General features: G+C 60.7%; 2 protein-coding genes across 3 annotated transcripts in view; both read right to left on the bottom strand.

The window, feature by feature from the left end:
- Positions 1-7,605: 7,605 nt before the first annotated feature.
- On the bottom strand, positions 7,606-13,971 carry CSPG5 (chondroitin sulfate proteoglycan 5). 2 transcript variants are annotated; one of them, XM_085226824.1, is made up of 5 exons: positions 13,770-13,967; positions 11,353-12,661; positions 10,211-10,399; positions 9,695-9,767; positions 7,606-8,015 (listed from the first exon to the last, which is right to left on the bottom strand). In XM_085226824.1, exons 1-5 carry the CDS (start codon positions 13,846-13,848, stop codon positions 7,860-7,862), a joined length of 1,806 nt encoding a protein of 601 aa, XP_085082950.1. In that variant the 5' UTR covers positions 13,849-13,967; the 3' UTR covers positions 7,606-7,859. The 2 variants fall into 2 exon arrangements, with proteins under 2 accessions (XP_085082950.1, XP_085082951.1); XM_085226825.1 differs by lacking the exon at positions 7,606-8,015 and adding an exon at positions 8,972-9,430 and having other exon boundaries at positions 13,770-13,971.
- Positions 13,972-15,915: 1,944 nt separating this feature from the next.
- The window catches only part of SMARCC1 (SWI/SNF related BAF chromatin remodeling complex subunit C1), a 67,350-nt gene continuing 64,895 nt past the window's right edge, over positions 15,916-18,370 (bottom strand). The window contains exon 28 of the mRNA XM_085226823.1: positions 15,916-17,407. Coding sequence (XP_085082949.1) covers positions 17,322-17,407 — 86 coding nt within the window. The 3' untranslated portion in view covers positions 15,916-17,321. The remainder of the gene's footprint in view (positions 17,408-18,370) is intronic.

Genomic DNA, 18,370 nt, shown 5'->3' with positions numbered 1-18,370 from the left:
GGGCGCACTGCGGGGACTCGCTGCGAGGCGCTGAGAGGGTGTGAGGGGACGCACTGAGGACAGAGGGACAAAGTGAAGGCTTACGCTGAGGGGACACACTGAGGGAGTGAGAGAATCCCTTGAGGGACACCCTGAGGGATGCCCTCGGGGACAGAGAGACGTACTGAAGAGACGCGCTGAGGAGACGCAGTGGAAGGCTGAGGGGACACGCTGAGGGGCAGCGACACGAGCACGTCCCTGCTGTAGGAAGGGCTCTTCGCTCAGTTCCAACCCAAAATTCGGTTATTCTGCCATCCCCACCTCCCCCTGCTGGCAGCGCTGTCCCCGCCGCAGCCCGGACGCCCTTTGCCCGCGGGCTGCGGCTGCTCACGGAGCTGAGCTGTGCCCGGGTTCGGGGCCGGCAGCCTTGTTGCAGCAGGGATTGGAAGCGGGTGGTCTTGGAGGTGCTTTCTGTCCAACCATTCTGTGGACCTGTGACTCAGCACCACTCCTGGGGCTCAGCACTGACGCCTCTGACTGGGCTCTGCACCGTGGAGCAACACCCCGTGTCATGGAGCAGTGCCTCACATCGTGAGGCAGCACCTCGTGTCATAGAGCAGTGTCCCGTGCCATGGACCAGCATCCCATGTCATGGAGCAGCAACCTGTGCCGTAGAGCAGCACCCCATATCATAGAGCAGCATCCCACAACATAGAGCAACACCCCACACCGTGGAGCAGCTCTGTGTGCCATAGAGCAGCACTCCATGCCATGGACCAACACACTACACTATGGAGCATCGCCCTGTGCCGTGGACCAACATCCCACGTCACGGACCAGCAACCTGTGCCATAGAGCAGCACCCCACACCATGGAGCAGCACCCCGTGCCATGGACCAGTGCCTCACACCATAGGGCAGCACCTTGTGTCACAGGGCAGCACCCTGTGCCATGGACCAGCATCCCACGTCATGGAACAGCACTCTGTGCCATAGAGCAGCACCCCAGATCACAGAGCAACACCTCACACCATGGAGCAGCACCCCACATCATGGAGCAGCACCCCACGCCATGGAGCAGCCCCCCAAACCGTGGACCAGCACCTTGTACCATGGACCAGCACCCTCATGGTCACCACCCATGGTGTTCTATGGCACGCTGCCTTTTTGGAGAAGGCTCTCTGATTTTCTTAATGTTTCTGACCAGCTTACCATCACATCCAGGCACTGCTGAGCTGTCATTTGGCTCTCAAAGACAGAGCAGTAGCAGCTCCCTGCTTTGCTGAGTGGTAACAGCTAATTTACAGCCAGCAACTATGAACATCTGAACAGCGTGGAGCTATTTTTTGCCTGAATTTGCATTTTTTTCGGCACTTTTCCATGTTATTGCCTTGCCTTTGCTTTTGTAACTTTTCTTTATTGTGCTGTAAGTGAGGATTGCAGGCTGAGGTGGTGTGCAGGCCCAGCATGTGCCCCGTGCTGCCTCATCTGCTGTGAGCATTAGGGGGCATTCAACGATGCTGATAAATGGGCAATGCTGCACGGCAGTGAGGGAACACATGGCACAACACAGTGCTCCAAAAAACCACAAATTGTCCCCATTGAAAAGTTATGTGGGGCTCAGAGGGATAATTGATGGGAGAAGGGAACAGATCCATGGAAGAGAGGTATTCTGAGGGCTGTCACCAGCTCAGGGGGAGCCTGAGATGCACATCTTTGGGGCGTAGGAAAGAGATTTGGGACCACGAGCAGCCTTAGCTGCAGGCTTCTCCCATCCTCTGATGTGGATATTTGCTGCAGTGAGAGGGTGGGCTGACAGAGGTCTGATTGAATCACTGCAGCTGTTCTCCGTTCTTTATTTCCAATGTTCACACATGCAGTATCTGTAAAACGTTGGCATGCACACGGTGAGCCCAGAGCCCCAGATACCCGCCTGCAATCCCTCCCTGCTGTATCAGCCCCTGCCTCCTGCCTCCCACCCAGTGACCGAGCTGGGAAAGTGCTTTCTCCCTCCCCTCCAATGTCTGCTTCAGGAAAAGCTTGAGCTGAAATCTTCCATCGCTTTGCTTTCGTTTTCCAACCCTTTCACAGAGCTGGGAACCTGGTCTGGTCTCGGTTTCTCTCCCCGCAGCACTTCCCTTCAGGAGCTGCAGAACCCTCAGTGCCATGTAAATGAAATGAAAAATCTCGTCTTTTTCTCTTTGCAGAGGGAAGAGGAGCAGAGACGCATGCAAAGTGCAGCTGTGTCTCTCAAAACACCTCTTGTCCTTCTTAATGTATTCCTTCGCACATTCCATGACCGCGCGAAGGCAGCGAAGATTTTGCCGTTGGAACTGTTGCCCCTTCCCTCCCATCTGCTCCGCGCTTATCTGCAGCACTTACAATGCAGCAGACCTTGTGAGTGGAGCGCAGAGGAGCCATATGGCACCCATAGGTAACAATGCTGCTGACAATTGAGCTATGTGCTATGTGAGACCACCAGCAAAAAAGCAATTTGTGACCAACAGCAGAAAAAAAAACCCTACAACTAAATAAATCAAAACAATCAATCTTGCAGTGTTTGAGGTGATTCCCAAGAGTGTGACTAGGAAGGATAACTAAAAGCAATGAGCTTCTTGGTGTGAGTGGAAAACCATCTTTGGGGAGAGGTGCTTTGATTTACCTCCCTCGATTGTGGCTGCTGCAGCAAACTGCTCACATTGCCATCACCGCCCTTCCCGGGATGTCCCTGTCCCTTTGGACTGCAGTGCACAAATCACACTGCACCGAAGCGGGGTGGGAGGGTTCCCATGTCTGCAGATAGCTCCGTGGCCACCGGTCGGATGCTAAATGCTTCAGTAATGCTTTGAGCCACAAAAGATCATTAGTGCTGCGAGGCCAGAAGAGGTTAATGAGAGAGCAGCTGTTGGGCTGGCTCAATGGTGGGGCGACAAAAGGAAAGGCAAAGTGTCCCCTGAGCTGGGGGGGGTCAGCCCTCCCGACACGGCCAGAAGCAGCTGGAGGAATAATGGATGGGCTGAGCCAGGTGCTGGGTTGCTCCGAAGCAATGCGGTGAGCTGACACCGTGATGGGGAGGCTGCCACTGCTGCATAAATGCTGTCCCACGTGCCCATCCTCACCCCTCTGCTGCCTTCTCTGTAGGAAAAAAAATGGGGAAAACTGCTGGAAAACTGGCTGCTTCTTGTCACATCAGCACGGCATGAATACTCGATGTGAGTGTTCCAGCTTGCAAATGAGCAGGAATCGCAGAGCCGGCTGCAGCCAGCTCCCAGTGCAATGCATCACTGCTGGGCTCGCCTCTCCGCAGCGCCAGCTGGAAATGGGGCACAGGACCTCACTGTCTGCGTCAGGGCTGGTTCCAAAACGCAGAGACAGACGTGGGGAAGCAGCAGCACACCTGCACCTTCCCATCGCCTTCAGCTCAGCAGCGAGTGGGAAAAGCACTGTGGGTGAAGCCAAGTCCTGCAGGGATTTGCACAGCCACTCCCTGGGGCGGTCGTGGTAAACCCAGACAGTTAATAGGAAAGGCAAAGATTGTTATTCTTTCCTTTGCAGAAATCTTCCTGTTTGCCTGTTCATCTGCACATTTACACATCTCTCCCTCTGTGCGCACAGCAGATGTAGGAGGAAATGCCACAGAACTGCATTGTGCCCCCAGCCAAGAGCAGGAGAGCTCGTGAGGACGGAGGGGAAGGGCTGACATTTCTGATCAGACAGCCGAGCACCAGGCTGCAGGGACACGGCGAGGTCGTGCAGCACCTGCTGCCAGCAGGGATCAGCTCACCCAAACCTCTGCTGGCAGACATTGGCCCGCCCTGCTCCCAGGATGCTGCTGCACCACACGCCCTGCTGGGCATCCCTCCCAGCCCCTCAGCCCCCTCTGCTCATGTCAGAGCCAAGCATCCCTTGCTACTTTTAACCGTGACTTGTTTGTGACCGCCTGTGGCCATGAGGAAGAATATACTGCATTCATAAAGCGAGCAAAAAAATATATTGTTTTGATTCAATTTTCAGGTCACCTTTACAATTCACGTTGCCATTTGGAAGCAAGCTGCCTGCTGGCTCTCCAGGAGGCCCTTTTCCAGCAGAGACTGAAGATCCCCAGGAAACGTGCCGAAAGCAGCGGGGATGTGGCAGTAAAACCACCTCAGCAGGGAGCTGCCGCGATGTGAGCACTGCTGTGAGCAAAGGGAGAGCAGCAGCTCCCAGCACTGAGCATCACAGGCAGGGAAAAGCCACCCAGTCCCGTCCCCTGAGGCTCTCTGAGCACACTGCTCCTGCTGGGCTCACTGCCCTTCGCATCCACCTTCATCCTTCTCCTTCACACCTCTCCTTAGCCTCGCCCCGCTCCTTTCCTCACTTTGCCCCATGCTGCCTTTCTCCCCGCAGCTCCTCCTTCTCGTCCTCCCTTCTTGTCATAGAATCATCGAAACAGAACCATTTGGGTTGGAGAAGTCCTCTGAGACCCCACGCCCAACCCCACCCCCCACGCCCACTGCCCGCGTCCCCCAGTGCCACATCCCCACGGCTCCGGAACAGCCCAGGATGGTGACCCCCACCTGGTTCTCCCTTTTCCTCCCTTCTTGCCCTTCATGTTCCCCCATTGCTGACAGAGCTCTCCCATGTCTCCATTTCTCTGTCCTCTCCTATTTATGGAATCACAGAATCATTAAGGTCAGAAGTGACCTCTGAGATCACCAGGTCCAACCCCAACCCTCTCCACCGTGCCCACCCACCACGTCCTGCCACGTCTACCCTTAAGAATTCCATCACTCTCACACTGAATCTCCAGTCCTGCTTCACCCCTCAGAAGCAGCAGCAGAATTTCCTCCTCTTCTCCCCAATCCTCCCCGAAATCCCCAGTTTCCCTCTCTCTGAGCACCCAGCACTATCGGTGTGCTGAGCCGCTGCCCGCCGCGCCAGCCGGGATCCTCTCTGCCTCTTTGTGCTCCTCTCCCCAACAGATTGTCTCCATCTGCCGTCTCTTGCCTTGCAGTTAAATTGTGAACTCTCTGAAGCGAGAGCCGTGTTGCCGTGCTGCAGTTTTGTAGCACCTACAGAAAGGAGATCTTCCTTCAAAGGTGCTTCTGCAAAATGGCTTCTAATTAATGCAATAACGGAGAATAGGAGGCAGCAGTCTGAGCAACGTTCAGAGAACATCGTATCAAGAACCGAGAGCATGAATCAAGAAATGAGGGGGAGCAAAAGAAGCACAAAGCCAGGTGCAAAGTGCAAAGCAGACATTTTCAAAAGACTTTTTTTTTTTTTAATACATTGAAAACCTGAAACGCTGGGGCCCTTTTGAGGGCAGCCGTCCTTCCCCACCACGCCACCACGCCGTCCCCTGCTCCTTCCCCTCAATGCTGCTCACTATTTCCATCTCAGTTTTGCCGTGGCCCTTCTGATCCCCCCGCATGCCTGTGCTCTCCCATAGCCGTCCCTGGTAATCTGACCCAGTTCCCACTTTCTCTAAACCTTTTTTTCAAGCTCCAACTCAGCACAGAGCTTGTGGTGTAGCCAAGCTGCTTCCCACCACTCTTCCTTTTGGGATCTCTCGTAGCGGTGCCGTTCACATCGTTTCTTTGAAGAGCTGCCAGTTTCCTTCTTCCCTTCACCTTTAGCCGTGCCTCCCATCACAGCTTTCACAGCATTCCTCTGCGTTTCTCAGCCCGCCTTCCTAGGCTCCTCATCCTCCATTACCTCTCTGTGTCGACCACAGCCATGGTGCTCCCACCTCCCACCTTCAGCCCCCTCCATCTTCTGACTTTGTCCTCCTTCTGCCCCTGTCCCAGCAGAACCAGGACCAGCCCCAGTAACACCAGCACCAGTCCCAGTAAGACCAGGACCAAGAGCAGCCCCGGCAGCATGGAACGCACCAAGAACTGGGCCGCCATGCTCAGAGCCATCACGAGAGCCCCGCCAGCGTCCACAAACACACGCACAGCTGTTCTTCCCCATGCAGAGCGTTTTACAGTTCACCCAGCTAAGAGGATTTTGCTTTTCTCCTCTCTCTAAACCCGACGCAGGTTCAGTGTAATACCAGGCCTGCTCCTGCTGCAGTGAGACTGAGAGCAGTGGGGTGAGTGGTGCTGTTTCCCCCCGTGCTGACATCCCCACATTCTGCAGCACCGCGTGGGGCTCCCACTGCACCCTGCAAGACAAGATTTGGCCCAACCTTGGTAGGAGGCAGGAGGACTGTATGGGACACGTGTCCTCCTCAGCATGTCTTAGTGTCACTGGGAGCTGCATGGAGGTGGATGAGGTCCCACAGCTCCCAGGGACACAATCACAGAATCACAATTCCAGAGTTGGAAGGGACCCACGGAGATCACCGAGTCCAACCCCTGACTCCAAAAGGAGCCCCCAAAAATCAGACCATAAATGAGTTTGATGAGACGAGTTGGCTTTGGGTTCGGTTCCACGTGCCCGACCTCCTTATCCTGGACATCATTGGGACTGCTTTGTCTCAGGCAGCCCAAGAGAAGAAAGGATCCTTGTCCTGGGGACAAACTCCCATCCCAGTATGTGTCCACAGGAGAAAATGGGACAGCAGAGGGAGGAGGACAAACACGGTGCCCGTGCCAATCCCTCTGCGCCAGGGCTGCTCCCCTCCCCGCCAGCCAACCAAGCATCTCATCTAACAGCCGTCCCCCGACCCGCTGTATAAAGGCAATTTGAGAGAGGTTCTGTGTGTGAGAGGAGGCAAAGTCCTCCGTGGAGCCATGAAATCGGGCAGAGCCTGGGGCTGTCCCTGCATTGTGGGGACATCACCGTGCTCCTCCATTCTCCAGTGAGTGCAGAGCTGACAGCAAGAGGGAAACTCAGGCACAACGAGGGATGCAGAGCCCCAAGTGAGATGGGGTTCTGGGGTAGGAGATGGGGAGGGGAAGTTGGGGCTCCATGAGGGAAATGGGGGTGCGTGATTAATTGCTTTGTTTCCTCTCTCCTGAGGTCCCATCAGTGCCACCAAAGGAATTTCCAAAGTGAAGGCACTGCTGGGAGCTGCACTGCGCATGGAAAATGGGATTCTCCGTGGGTCTGAGCTGCCTGGGGAGTGAATTCCCACTGGGGACATAAGGCTGCCGTCCCCTCCAGCATCCTGCAAGCAGGTGGGGACAGACAGTGGTGACAGCGCCGGCACTCAGGGCAGGGACCGAGAGCGTGCTGGGGGTGATGGCCACACCACCATGAGCCACATCTCACAGGGGGACCCTGTGCTGGGATGGGATGCAGATGGGGTTGGGACAGGGATTGGAATGGGGACAGGGATGGGGAATAGGATGGGGATGGGGACAGGGATGGGGACAGGGATTGGGATGGGGATGGAGATGGGTACAAGGATGGGGATGGGGACAGGGATAGGGATTGGGATGAGGACAGGGATGGGACGGGGACAAGGATGAGGAATGGGATGGGGATGGGAACAGAGATGGATATGGGGACAGAGCCCAGGCACTTGGACAGATGTCCTCACTGTCCCATGGCTCCAGTGGGACACACCTGGCAGAGCTGGGGTGTACGTGGGCCACACGGGGACAGGGAGAGGCCATCACCGCCAGGTGACACCGAGCCATTTGGGCTGGGGCTGACGGACAGGGAGAGTGCAGGCACTGGCAAGAGGCTTAACTTAAAAAAAAAAAAAGGTTTTATTTCAAGATCTTCCGTTTTTTTTTGTTGTTGTTTTCACTCGTATTTCAAAAAAAGTGTTGAGGGGGTAAAAGTACAAAAAAAGTCAGTGGCGGAACAGCAAAGGTTTAGAAATCACAGCGCAGAACAAACCCAAGCAATAGACACAGAGCACAAAGCGAACACCCGACGACACGGCGCAGCCACGAATGGGACCCTCTGTACAAATGCCACCCAAATGTGTCTCCCCCCGCCCTACCCCAGGTTGTTGTGCAGGCAGGGCACCCCACAGCCCCCTGGCTCGCCCTTGCTGCCCTCCTCCGGCGCGGTGCTGAGGATGCTGAGCGGCTCCTCGTCCTTCAGGCCAGGCTTCAGCGGGTCTTGCAGCTTGTGGGGTGCGCCGGGGTCATCCTGGGGGGAGAGGGAGACTCAGAGGGGTGGCTGTGGTGATGGTCCCCTTTTTGTGGGCACAGAACGGGACAGCAGGACCTTCTGAGCCCATCCTGCCATGATCACATCTATACCAACCAACCCAAACCCAACCCACCCCCAAAGCCAACCCAACACAACGCAAAGCCCAACTCAATCCAAAGCCCAACTCAACCCAAAGCCAACCCAACTCAATCCAAAGCCCAACCGAACTCAATCAAAGCCCAACCCAAAGCCAACCCAACTCAATCAAAGCCCAACCCAAAGCCAACCCAACTCAATCCAAAGCCCAACCGAACTCAATCAAAGCCCAACCCAAAGCCCAACCCAACTCAATCCAAAGCACAACCCAACTCAATCAAAGCCCAACCCAAAGCCAACCTAACACAACGCAAAGCCCAACCCAACCCAACCCAAAGCCAACCCAACCCAGCTCAACCCAACCTAAAGCCCAACCTGACCTCAAGCACCAGCAGGGGTGGGACACTGTCCTCACTGTCCCCACTATGAAAGCTCCCTTCCTTCCCTCTCAATCTGCCCTCCTGCAGCTCCCGGCCCTATCACTGGTCAACTCTTTCTCCATCTTTATTTAGGGTGTTGAGGATGCAGCCAACATCACATCCAACACTGCAACCTCACACCTCCTACAGGGGAATACATCCACCAGCACATGGATGGCACTGGTGTCCCCACGGAGTGCTCATGGCACAGGCAGAGGGCAGGCAATGGAGTCCACTGTGTTCCCATGGTGCCCCCACAGTGTATCCACGACGTCCCCATGCCGTCCCCATGGTGTCCAGCTCGGCACTGGAGCACCCTGAGCCCAGCTCACCATGTGCCACCACCACCCTGATTGGCTGCCACCCCGCTGTCCCCCTCCCACCCATGAGGTCTATCTGTCGCAGCCCCTCGTGCCAAGCAGTCACCCCACACAGGAGTCCCACGTCTTGGTTTTATTGTGTCCCATTAGCGTCTGGCCGCCATCCCAGGTGGGTGTGCCACCAGTGGGACTTGTCCCCATGTCACCCCCCTGCGCTTGGACACCCTGTCATAGAGTGTCCGTAAAACAGGGAGTGGGTTTCAGTCCCAAACCCCCTTCCTGGGGTGTCCCCATCACTGTCCCCTCTGTGGTGGAGCTCACAGTTCCCAGGAACCAACGGGAACGAGGCATACCAGTGGGGACAAAAGCATGGGGAACGATGGTCCCACTCGTGGGGAACAGTCCCAAATCCACTCCAGATCCAACCCACTTGGGGGGATTGGTCCCGAATCCACCCCGGGGCTGTGCCAAGGCTCCCGCTGGGTCACTTGCAGGCACTATGGTGCTAGAATTGCTCCAAACCGGGGGGAAAATGTCTATAGGGCCGAGGTTAGAGGGCTCTATGCTGCGCTTCTCTCTGTGGCAATGCAAAAAGCGGGGGGCGGCTGCAGTGCTGCTCCCATAGCGCCCACCACACCCCAGAGAGCATCCCCAGCTCGTGTCACCCAGCAACGGCACTGGGTGGCACAGGTGGGACGCATGGGGACATGGCACACCACAGCCACGTCACAGCCCCACGCCACCCTCAAACCCCCAACCCAAGGGGATAGGGGCTGTGTGAAGGGTTGTGGGAAGGGATGTGGGAAGGGATGTGGGAAGGGATGTGGGAAGGGATCCTTACGTTCGGGTGGGAGCCCTCGGCGATGGTGGACAGCGAGAAGTTGTCGTTGTGCAGCTCGGACGGAGTGCGGTATCTGCGGGGGGACGCGGGGTGAGCGCTGCGCCCCACAGCTGCTCTGGGGTTTATTTTTGAGGAGGTCCTCATGCAGTGCAGGGGCAGGCAGGAGCCGAGGAGCCAGACTCTGGCACGGGCTCCGCCGCTAATTACACTTGGCCCTGCCAAACGCTAATTAAGAGCTCATTAGTGACCCATGGGAGCACTTTCTCCTTGCTTGGCTCTGGGAGGATATGAGGCAGCGGTGACCCCACTGCGCCCCAAGTGTCCCCACAGAGTGGTGTCCGCAGTGGCAGATGTCACCTGCAGCCCCCCAGACCCCCAGCCGTGCCCATCCAAAGGGCTGGAAGGATGAACCCACTGGAGCACGGCGACATTGCTGCTGTCCCCGTGTCCCCAGCTGTCACCGGGCAGGGGGACACGATGACAGCACCCCGTCCCCCCCAGGGTCACCCCACTCACTTGGTCTTGCGCAGTTTGCTGTTCTCCGTCTTGAGCAGGTAGAGCTTCTTGGCAAAGAAGACAGTGAGCATGAAGAGCAGCAGCAGCACCAGCGCGGCCGAGCCCACGGCCACGCACAGCACCTGGAAGTCGGTGACGATGGCCTCGCAGCGCGTCCCCTTGTGCCACGTGTAGTCCTGTGTGTTGCACCTGTGAGGGGACATGTGGTCACTGTGTCACCCCCGGCACCAGGACCCACGGGGGACATCTGTGGGGGATTATGGCCGGTGAGTAAGGGATTAAGGGGTGTCCCCACATAGGGGTGACCTCCCCCTGGCGCAGCAATGGGGCTGCGGTGCCTTGAGCCCCATACAGAGCATTGCAGTGACCCACGAGGACATCCCCATCATGTCCCCCTCACACCCCCACATGCTGAGCCCTCCCCACTGCGATCCCGACGGGCGCTGCGGCCGCAGACACATCCGCACAGCCCTGACCTAATTCCTGGAGGAAAGCCCCCGCCCGGGGGGGCACAGCCCACGCTGCGGCCCTGGGGATGTAGCCCTGGCTATGGGGCAGGGAGCAAAGTCCCTCCCGTGTTACTGCTGGGGCTGAGGGAAGCTGAGCATCACCCCTAATCCTGCACCCTCCGGTGGGTCAGAGCACCCTGGGGACATCCCCACGTCCCCTGTGGGGATGCAACCATGGATAGGGGACACCCACTGGGGCTGGGGGACATCCACTGGTCGTGGGGATACCCAAAGGGAAAGTGGGATGCCCAATGGGCTATGGGATACCCATGGTGCTGTGTGATGCCCATGGGGACTATGGGACGCCCATGCAGTTGTGGGACTCATTGGGCAGTGGGACACCAGTGGTGTTATGTGGTGATACCCACGGGGGCTGTGGGACACCCATGGGGCTGTGGGACACCTGTGGTGCTATGGGACACCCATGGGGCTGTGGGACACCATGGGGGCTATGGGACACTCATGGAGCTGCAGGACACCCATGGGGCTATGGGACATCCATGGGGCTGCAGGACGCCTGTGGGGCTATGGGACACCCATGGGGCTGTGGGACACCCATGGGGCTGTGGGACACCCATGGGGCTGTGGGCCATGGCCCAGCACAACCCGTCCCCACGCTGGGGCCGTCCATACCTGCAGAAGGCCCCGTGGCTCTCCACCAGGTAGCACTGGCCGCCATTGTGGCAGTAGCTGGGGACGAGGTCGCAGACGGAGCGGCAGGAGCTGTTGTGCCGCACGTATCCGTTCCGGCACTCACTGCTGTTCTCCGGCACCGCGCGCTCCCCGGGCCTCGGCCGCGCCATGGGGGTCCCCTCCGTGGGGCTGGGGGGCGGCGGGGCGCGGGGCGCGGCCGAGGCGGGTGGTCTGTAGCCATTCTCATCCTCCAGACCGCCATCTTCCTCCTCCTCCTCCTCTTCGTCCTCCTCCAGCTCCTCCTCCTCCTCCTCATCTCCTTCGGCGTAGAAGGAGGTGGTGGGGTAGAAATCGGCTTCGTCGAAGGGCGTGAAGTCATCGTAGAGCTCGTGGAGGCCCCACGGCGTCGCCGCGCCGCCCGGCTCCCTCTGTGCCGCGCCGCCTGCCCCACGGCCGCCCCCGGGCCCTTCGCCGCCATCGAACACGTCGTAGTAGTCGACGTCGATGATCTCGGGCGGCTCCGCTGTGCCCGGGGCAGCGCTGATGGGCTCCGGAGCGCCCAACCACGTGCGGTCCGTGCGGCCGCGGGCCCTCTGCGCTGGGGCCGGGCTGGAGGAGGGCTGGGGGAGCTCCATGGACACCTCTGAGTCTTCGGCCACGGGAAGAAGGTCGGGTTCGGTGCCTGGGCTGGGGCTGGGGAGGGCGATGTTGGGGTTGGAAAGACCAAGGTTGGGTGTGGGAATACCAAGGCTGGGGTTGGGGTTGGGAAGATCAAGGTTGGGGTTGGGGTTGGGAATGGGACGGTCAAGGGTGGGCCCGGGGCTGGGGAGACCGAGGCTGGGGTTGGGAAGACCGAAGCTGGGGTCAGGAAGACCGAGATTAGGATTAGGAAGATCGAGGCTGAGGCTGGGGTTGGGAAGAGCAAGGCTGGGCCCGGGGCTGGAGAGCCCAAGGCTGGGGGGACCCGGTGTCAGCCCCTCCGTGGGCCCAACACCGGCCTTGGTGGGCTGCTCGCCGCTGCCGACCTCCTCGGGGCTGCCCAGGGCCACCGCACCGCCATCGCCATCGCCGGGCCCGGTAATGCCGAGCCGGGGGTCCTGGGCTGCGTCGGACGCGGGGGGCACGGAGCTGGAGGCCCCCTCTCCGCTGCACCCCATGCACCCCACTGTAGGGTCGGCGGTGGCCGGGCCCCCCCCGGGCGGCTCCAGCTGCGGTCCCAATAGGTCGGTGCTGTTGATGGGGGCTCCATTCTGCAGGGGGCCCCCCCAGGCTCTGCCTGCGCTGCCGTTGCGGGGCGGCCACTCGGGCGCTGTGGGACACAAGGACAGAGCGGTGTCACTCACAGCGCTTCCCCCCACACCCACGGGGATGGCAGCACGGCTCTGTGACACCCCTGGTGCCACGCGGCCCCGCAGGGCTCCATCCGTGGCACTGGGGATAGACCTGCCCCCCCCGTGGGGACACAGGGCAGCACACGGGATCTTGCCCCCCCATACACATAAAGGGACGCAGCCCCCCCATGCACACATATGATGGGATCCAACCCCCGTACACATGATGTGATCCGGCCCCTCCCCCCCCAATATATAATGGGATCCATCCCCTCCCCTGCAGCGGGATGCGGCCCCTCTGTGCAGCGGGTCCCAGCCCCTGCGGTGCCATCCGACCCCTTGCAAAGGAACCCGGCTGCTCGCAGGGGGTCCAAACAACCCCTCCAAAAAATAAATGACGGGATCACACACCGACACGCACATCACTGGATCCCACCGCCCTGCGCCGGGACCCAGCCCTGCAATGGGAGGATCACAGCTTCTGCACGGGGATCCAGCTGCGTGCCGGGGAATCCGCCCCCCCCCGCCCCATAACGAGATCCAGACCCCCCATATGCACACAGAGCGGGATCCAGCCCCCCCCGGACGGGACCCGGTCCCTGCAGCGGGATGCAGTCCGTTCCGATGGGGTCCATCCCCACGCCACGCTTCCAGCCCCCGCCCCACAGATTGGGATCCACTCCCTAACGTGGGACCGAGCCCCGTGCGGGGGGGTCCGGCTGCGCGCACGGCGATCGCGGACCCCTCGTCCACAATGGGACGTGCCCCCCCCAGAGCCCCGCAATGGGATCCAACCCCCACCCCCCTGCGCACGGAACGGGACCGAGCGCTCTGCAGCGCGGACGTGGGGACCCACTGCAGCCCCGCACCGCCCCGCAGCCCCCCGCCCATCACGGGACCCTCTCCCCCTCTCGCAGCGGTTTCCATCCGCCCCGTATCCCCATCGTCACCCCGCAGCGCGTCCCATTCCCCGCAGCGGGATTCACCCCCCCCCTTCCCCGCAGGTGGCTCCGCCGCCGGGCCCGGCGCGGGGCAACGGGGCCGAGCCCCCCCACCCCACCCCCCCTTCCCGCATCCCCCACGTACCGGGCGCGGCGGGGCCGATCGCGCTCAGCGCCAGCAGCAGAGTGAGGGCGGCGCGGGGCGGCGGGGCCGGGGGGGCCATGGCGGCATCAGCGCCACCGCCACCGCCACCGCCGCACCGGACGGGACCGCCACCGCCGCGGCTCCGCCCGCCCCCCCCGCGCCTCCGCTCTCCGCCGCTCCCTCCGCTCCGCCGCGCTCCGGGGGGGCCGGGCCGGGCCGGGCGGGGGGCGGGGGGAGGCGGCTCCGCCCGCGGGAGGGGCAGCGCCGCACCGGCAGCCCCCGGCACCGGGACACCCCCAGCGCCGGCAGCCCCGGCACCGCGAGCCCCGCATCGCAGCCCCGTTCTCCGCGAGCCCCGCTCTGGGATCGCCTCCCTCCCCGAGGGGACCCGGACCGCTCTCAGCCGCCCTCCTGGGGCGCGGGGTTCCCTGGGGGGGCTCCGAGCGGCCCCTGAGGACGCCTCTGGGAGGGGGGGGCACGGCGCGGTGCCCCGAGGGCAGCAGCCGCGGGGCTGCGGGCAGCTGGAGGCCGAGTGGGCGCGGGGAGGGCAGGGGGCGTCGTGGGTTTGGGGCACCGCGCACACGGGGACGTCGTGAACGTGGGGACGCCGCACGTGGGGACGCCGCGCGGATGGGGACCCTCCGGCTCACAGCGGGGCTTCGCCCCCCCCGAACTCCTTCGGGCGGTCGGGGCGGTGACACCGGTGATATCCGACCCCTCCCTCAGTGCCAAACCTGGGACTCGCAACCTCCTCCCCCCCCCCACGGCCGCCTCGTCCCCCCGGGGCCGCCACCGACGCAAAGGACGGACGGTGCGGGGTCGGGGCTGCGCGTCGGGGTCCCCATCCGCCGCGCCCACCCCCCTGCAGCGCGGGGCCGCGCTCCCTTCTCCCGGTGCTGGCCGCGCTCACCGCGCCGCGAACAAACCGCGCTCTGTGCCTCTCAAAGGGGTTTTGAAGGGGCTGCGCTGCTTAATATTCCCCGCACCTCCGGCCCGGAACGCGTCTCCAAGGGGACGGGGCGAGGGGCCGCGGGGGGAGCGGTGCCAAAACCCCCACGATGGGGCGGCAGCGGTGCGCATCGCCTCGGGGCGCGGCCCATCCCGCAGCTCCCCGCTTATCAGAATCCTTATCGGCTGCGGGGAGCGACGGCTGCGGGGCGGCCCCGACGGAGGGCAGCGATGCTCACAGCGGCCGCGCTCAGAGTGAGTGGGTCAGAACCGGAGTGTGGGCACACATCGCACCTCTGTGCCGGGAGGTCACGGAGCAGCTCCTGCTGGAAGCTGTGCTGAGGCACGTGGAGTCATCGAATTTTGCAAAGGACCTCAATGCTCATCCAGTTCCAACTCCCTGCTGTGTGCAGGTCACCAACCAGCAGCCCAGGCTGCCCAGAGCCACATCCAGCCTGGCCTTGGATGCCTGCAGGGATGGGGCATCCACAGCCTCCTTGGGCAACCTGTGGCACGGCACAGCCAGCACGGCTTCACCAAGGGCAGGGGCTGTCTGGCCAACCCACCGCCTTCTGTGATGGCATCACTGTGGCAGTGGGTGAGGGAAGAACTGCAGATATCACCTCTCTGGATTTCAGTGAGGCCTTCGACGCGGTCTCCCACAGCGTCCTTCTCTCCAAATGGGAAAGACGTGGACTTGATGGGTGGCACCGTTCAGTGCATGAGGCACTGCTGTGAGATGTACGCAGAGAGCTGTGGTCAGCAGCTCCACGTCCGGATGCAGAGCGGTGACAGTGGTGTCCCTCAGGGCTCAGTGCTGGGATCTGTGTCTTTCCCATCTCCATCAGTGACATCAGCAGTGCACTGAGGGCACCCTCAGCAGCGTGGCTGACACCGAGCTGTGCGGTGCTACGCACACACCTGAGGGATGGGATGCCATCAGAGGGACCTGGGCAGCCCAGCAGTGGGCACAGGAGAACCTCGGGGGGTTCAGCAAAGCCACACGTGAGGCTGCAGGACGCCCCATCCCTGCAGACACCCACAGTCAGGATGCACCGATGGAGCTGTGGGTGTCTCTGTGCACTGCAGGCCTTTTAGGGTCCCTTCCAACCAAACCATTCTACCACAACCTTTACCAAAGCACGACCCGACCCGGCGCAGTGCTGCAGCCCACACAGACTCCAAACGCAGCCCAAACTTTGTACAAAAACGTTTGTTTTATTTCACAAAATCGGGTGGCTGTGTGGCTGCAGGAATAAAACCGGCCCTATACAGAGGATCAGATGAAAAAAGTCAGCACGTGGATTATTTATACAGGAACACAACAGTGTCGAGTCGGGGTACTCTGCGAGATCATTGCTAGTACAGTAAAAAATAGTCTCCATCTGGATCCTTTAGATTGAAGTCGATCACGCTAAAAACAACCTGAGGTTATTCTAAACGGTCTGAACCAGAACCCCCAGCTCACCCCAATGCCCCCGCAGGGGAAGAGCCCACGGGAGGAGATCCCTGGCTGGAGGTGGGAGGCGGGGGCTGGCGGCCTGGCAGAGGGATGCATCATTCCTATGTGCTGGAAGCAACGTGGCTGCAGACGGCTGGGAAGGTCAACCACTGAGGCCGAGTCGAGCAGCTGAGCGCTCTCCAAAGCAGATCCGTGGCTGTAAGCCCAGGGATGTGAGCGGTTCTGTGGGTCTGGGGCCGCGGCCGACCCTCACCACCATCCTCCACCGCCGCCCTTCGGTGCCGCGGGCACGGAGATGTGGGGAGGGCAGCGTGGAGGGGATGCGCCCACAGCCCAACCAACCCCCAACCCAACCCCCGACCCACCACTGCTTCCTATCTACCTTTTTTTTTGTTGTTCATTTTAAACATTAAAAAGCGTATGCTCCAAAAAGAGGGACTAAAAATGGCGTTTTTTTTATTCCTCGGTTGGCTACGGCACCAAACTACTCAGAGGGAACGTCCAACTACTGCCTCCAAAGGCAAAAGAAAGGTAAAAACCGGAGCAAGAAAACTCCTACCATCGAGTGGCTTCATTCCAATCGATTCGCACCGGGCCGTATTTTCTCCTTTAGGGCAGTGGTGCCACCCCAGGCCCCGCCGCCATCCTGAGCGACAGCCGCCTGCGTGGCACAGCCCACATCCTGCACCCACTGTGCTGCCCACCCCCACCCCGCTTTGGGATCCACTCTTGGTGCTTGGCTCTCTCCACCTGGGGAACCCAAAACGTCGGCTCAGAGGTGGGGGGGACGCGTGGGGGCTCCCAACGCTCAGCGCACGGCTTCATCCCGCTCTCCCCAGGAGAACCCAAAGCTCGAAACACCAAGAGGGGATAAAACCAGAGCTGGGGGCACCGGGAGCAAGCAGAGCACAGCAGGGACCTCAGACCCGGGGACGGCGGTGGCATCTCTGATGGGCAACGTCCCAGAGGAGCGCCAGGGACTGCCAGGCTACAGTGGGGAGCGGGGAAAGGGACTGGGTGTGAATGTGCCCATCTGTGGGTGTGTGCACACAACGGGGGGCGAAACCTCCGGGGCAGAGGAGAGTAATGGAGTTCTTTTGGTCACCACTGTGTTGCTGTAGAAGTTCCTTCTCTCGGGATGCTTACGGGGCGGCCGCGGCCGGCGGGGCTCCTGCGGGAGGGGGGGTCACCCCTTCTGCGGGCGGAGGCGGCTGCGCAGCGGGGGGATCTGTGGGGACAGCAGGCAGAAGAACAGTGAGGGCACGAGCAGGAAAGCTGGAGTCCCCCGTCCTCCCCTCCCACCGCAGCACGGCTGAGCAGTGGGTGGGGGATGCAGCACAGGAGACGCTAATGGGACATGACAAACTTGGGTAGCAGGGGAGGAAAAAAGGAAACCAGAGTAAAGAGCAGCAGGAATACAACCTGACACAAAGGCATTCCCGTGGTGGAGGCCCAGAGAAATGGAAGGAGAACTGAGGGGAGCACCAGGGAACAGAGAGCAAACACCCAAATGAGAGCAGCAGCCACACAAACAGCACTCAGTGCTCGTGGCTGACAGCATTGAGCAGCACTGCCTGCAGCGAGAGCCCAAATGGGGCAGATGTCCCCAATTCTTTGTGGGAGAGGGACTGAGGGTGACTACAGCCCCCTGTGCACGTGAATCTGTGTGCACAGCATCACAGAATGGCTGGGTTGGAAGGGACCTCAAGGATCACGAAGCTCCAACCCCCACCAACGCAGGGCCACCAACCTCCACATCTCACAGCAGCCCAGGCTGCCCAGGGCCCCATCCAACCTGGCCTTGAACACCTCCAGGGATGGACGGGGATCCACAGCCTCTCTGGGCAGCTGTTCCAGCACCTCCCCACTCTCACACCAAACAACTTCCCCCTCACAGCCAACTGAAATCTGCCCTCCCTCACCTTCCAACCATTCCCCTGTCCTGCTGTTCTCTCCCCTTTCCAAGAGCTGACTCCCCTCCTGTTTAAGGCTCCCTTGAGGTCCTGCAGGCTGCACTGAGGTCACCCCGCAGCTTCTCTTCTCCATGCTGAACAAGCCCAGCTCCCTCAGCCTGTCTTTGGAGGGGAGCTGCTCCAGTCTCCTGCTCATCTTTGTGGCTCCTCTGGACCCTCTCCAACAGCTCCCTGTCTTTCTTGTACTGGGTGCTCCAGACCTGGATGCAGTGCTGCAG

Source organism: Meleagris gallopavo, chromosome 6, assembly GCF_905368555.1.
Source record: "Meleagris gallopavo chromosome 6, MGAL_WU_HG_1.1, whole genome shotgun sequence".
Classification (NCBI taxonomy): domain Eukaryota; kingdom Metazoa; phylum Chordata; class Aves; order Galliformes; family Phasianidae; genus Meleagris; species Meleagris gallopavo.
The sequence above is the reverse complement of the archived record's forward strand: the minus strand, read 5'-3'. Positions and strand labels throughout refer to the sequence as shown.

Coding starts and splice junctions, on each gene's coding strand:
- CSPG5 (XM_085226824.1), bottom strand. CDS start 13,848: ATGGCCCCCCCGGCCCCGCCGCCCCGCGCCGCCCTCACTCTGCTGCTG. Junction 12,662..13,769: donor GATCGGCCCCGCCGCGCCCG/GTACGTGGGGGA, acceptor TGTGTCCCACAG/CGCCCGAGTGGCCGCCCCGC. Junction 10,400..11,352: donor AGCCACGGGGCCTTCTGCAG/GTATGGACGGCC, acceptor GTCCCCTCACAG/GTGCAACACACAGGACTACA.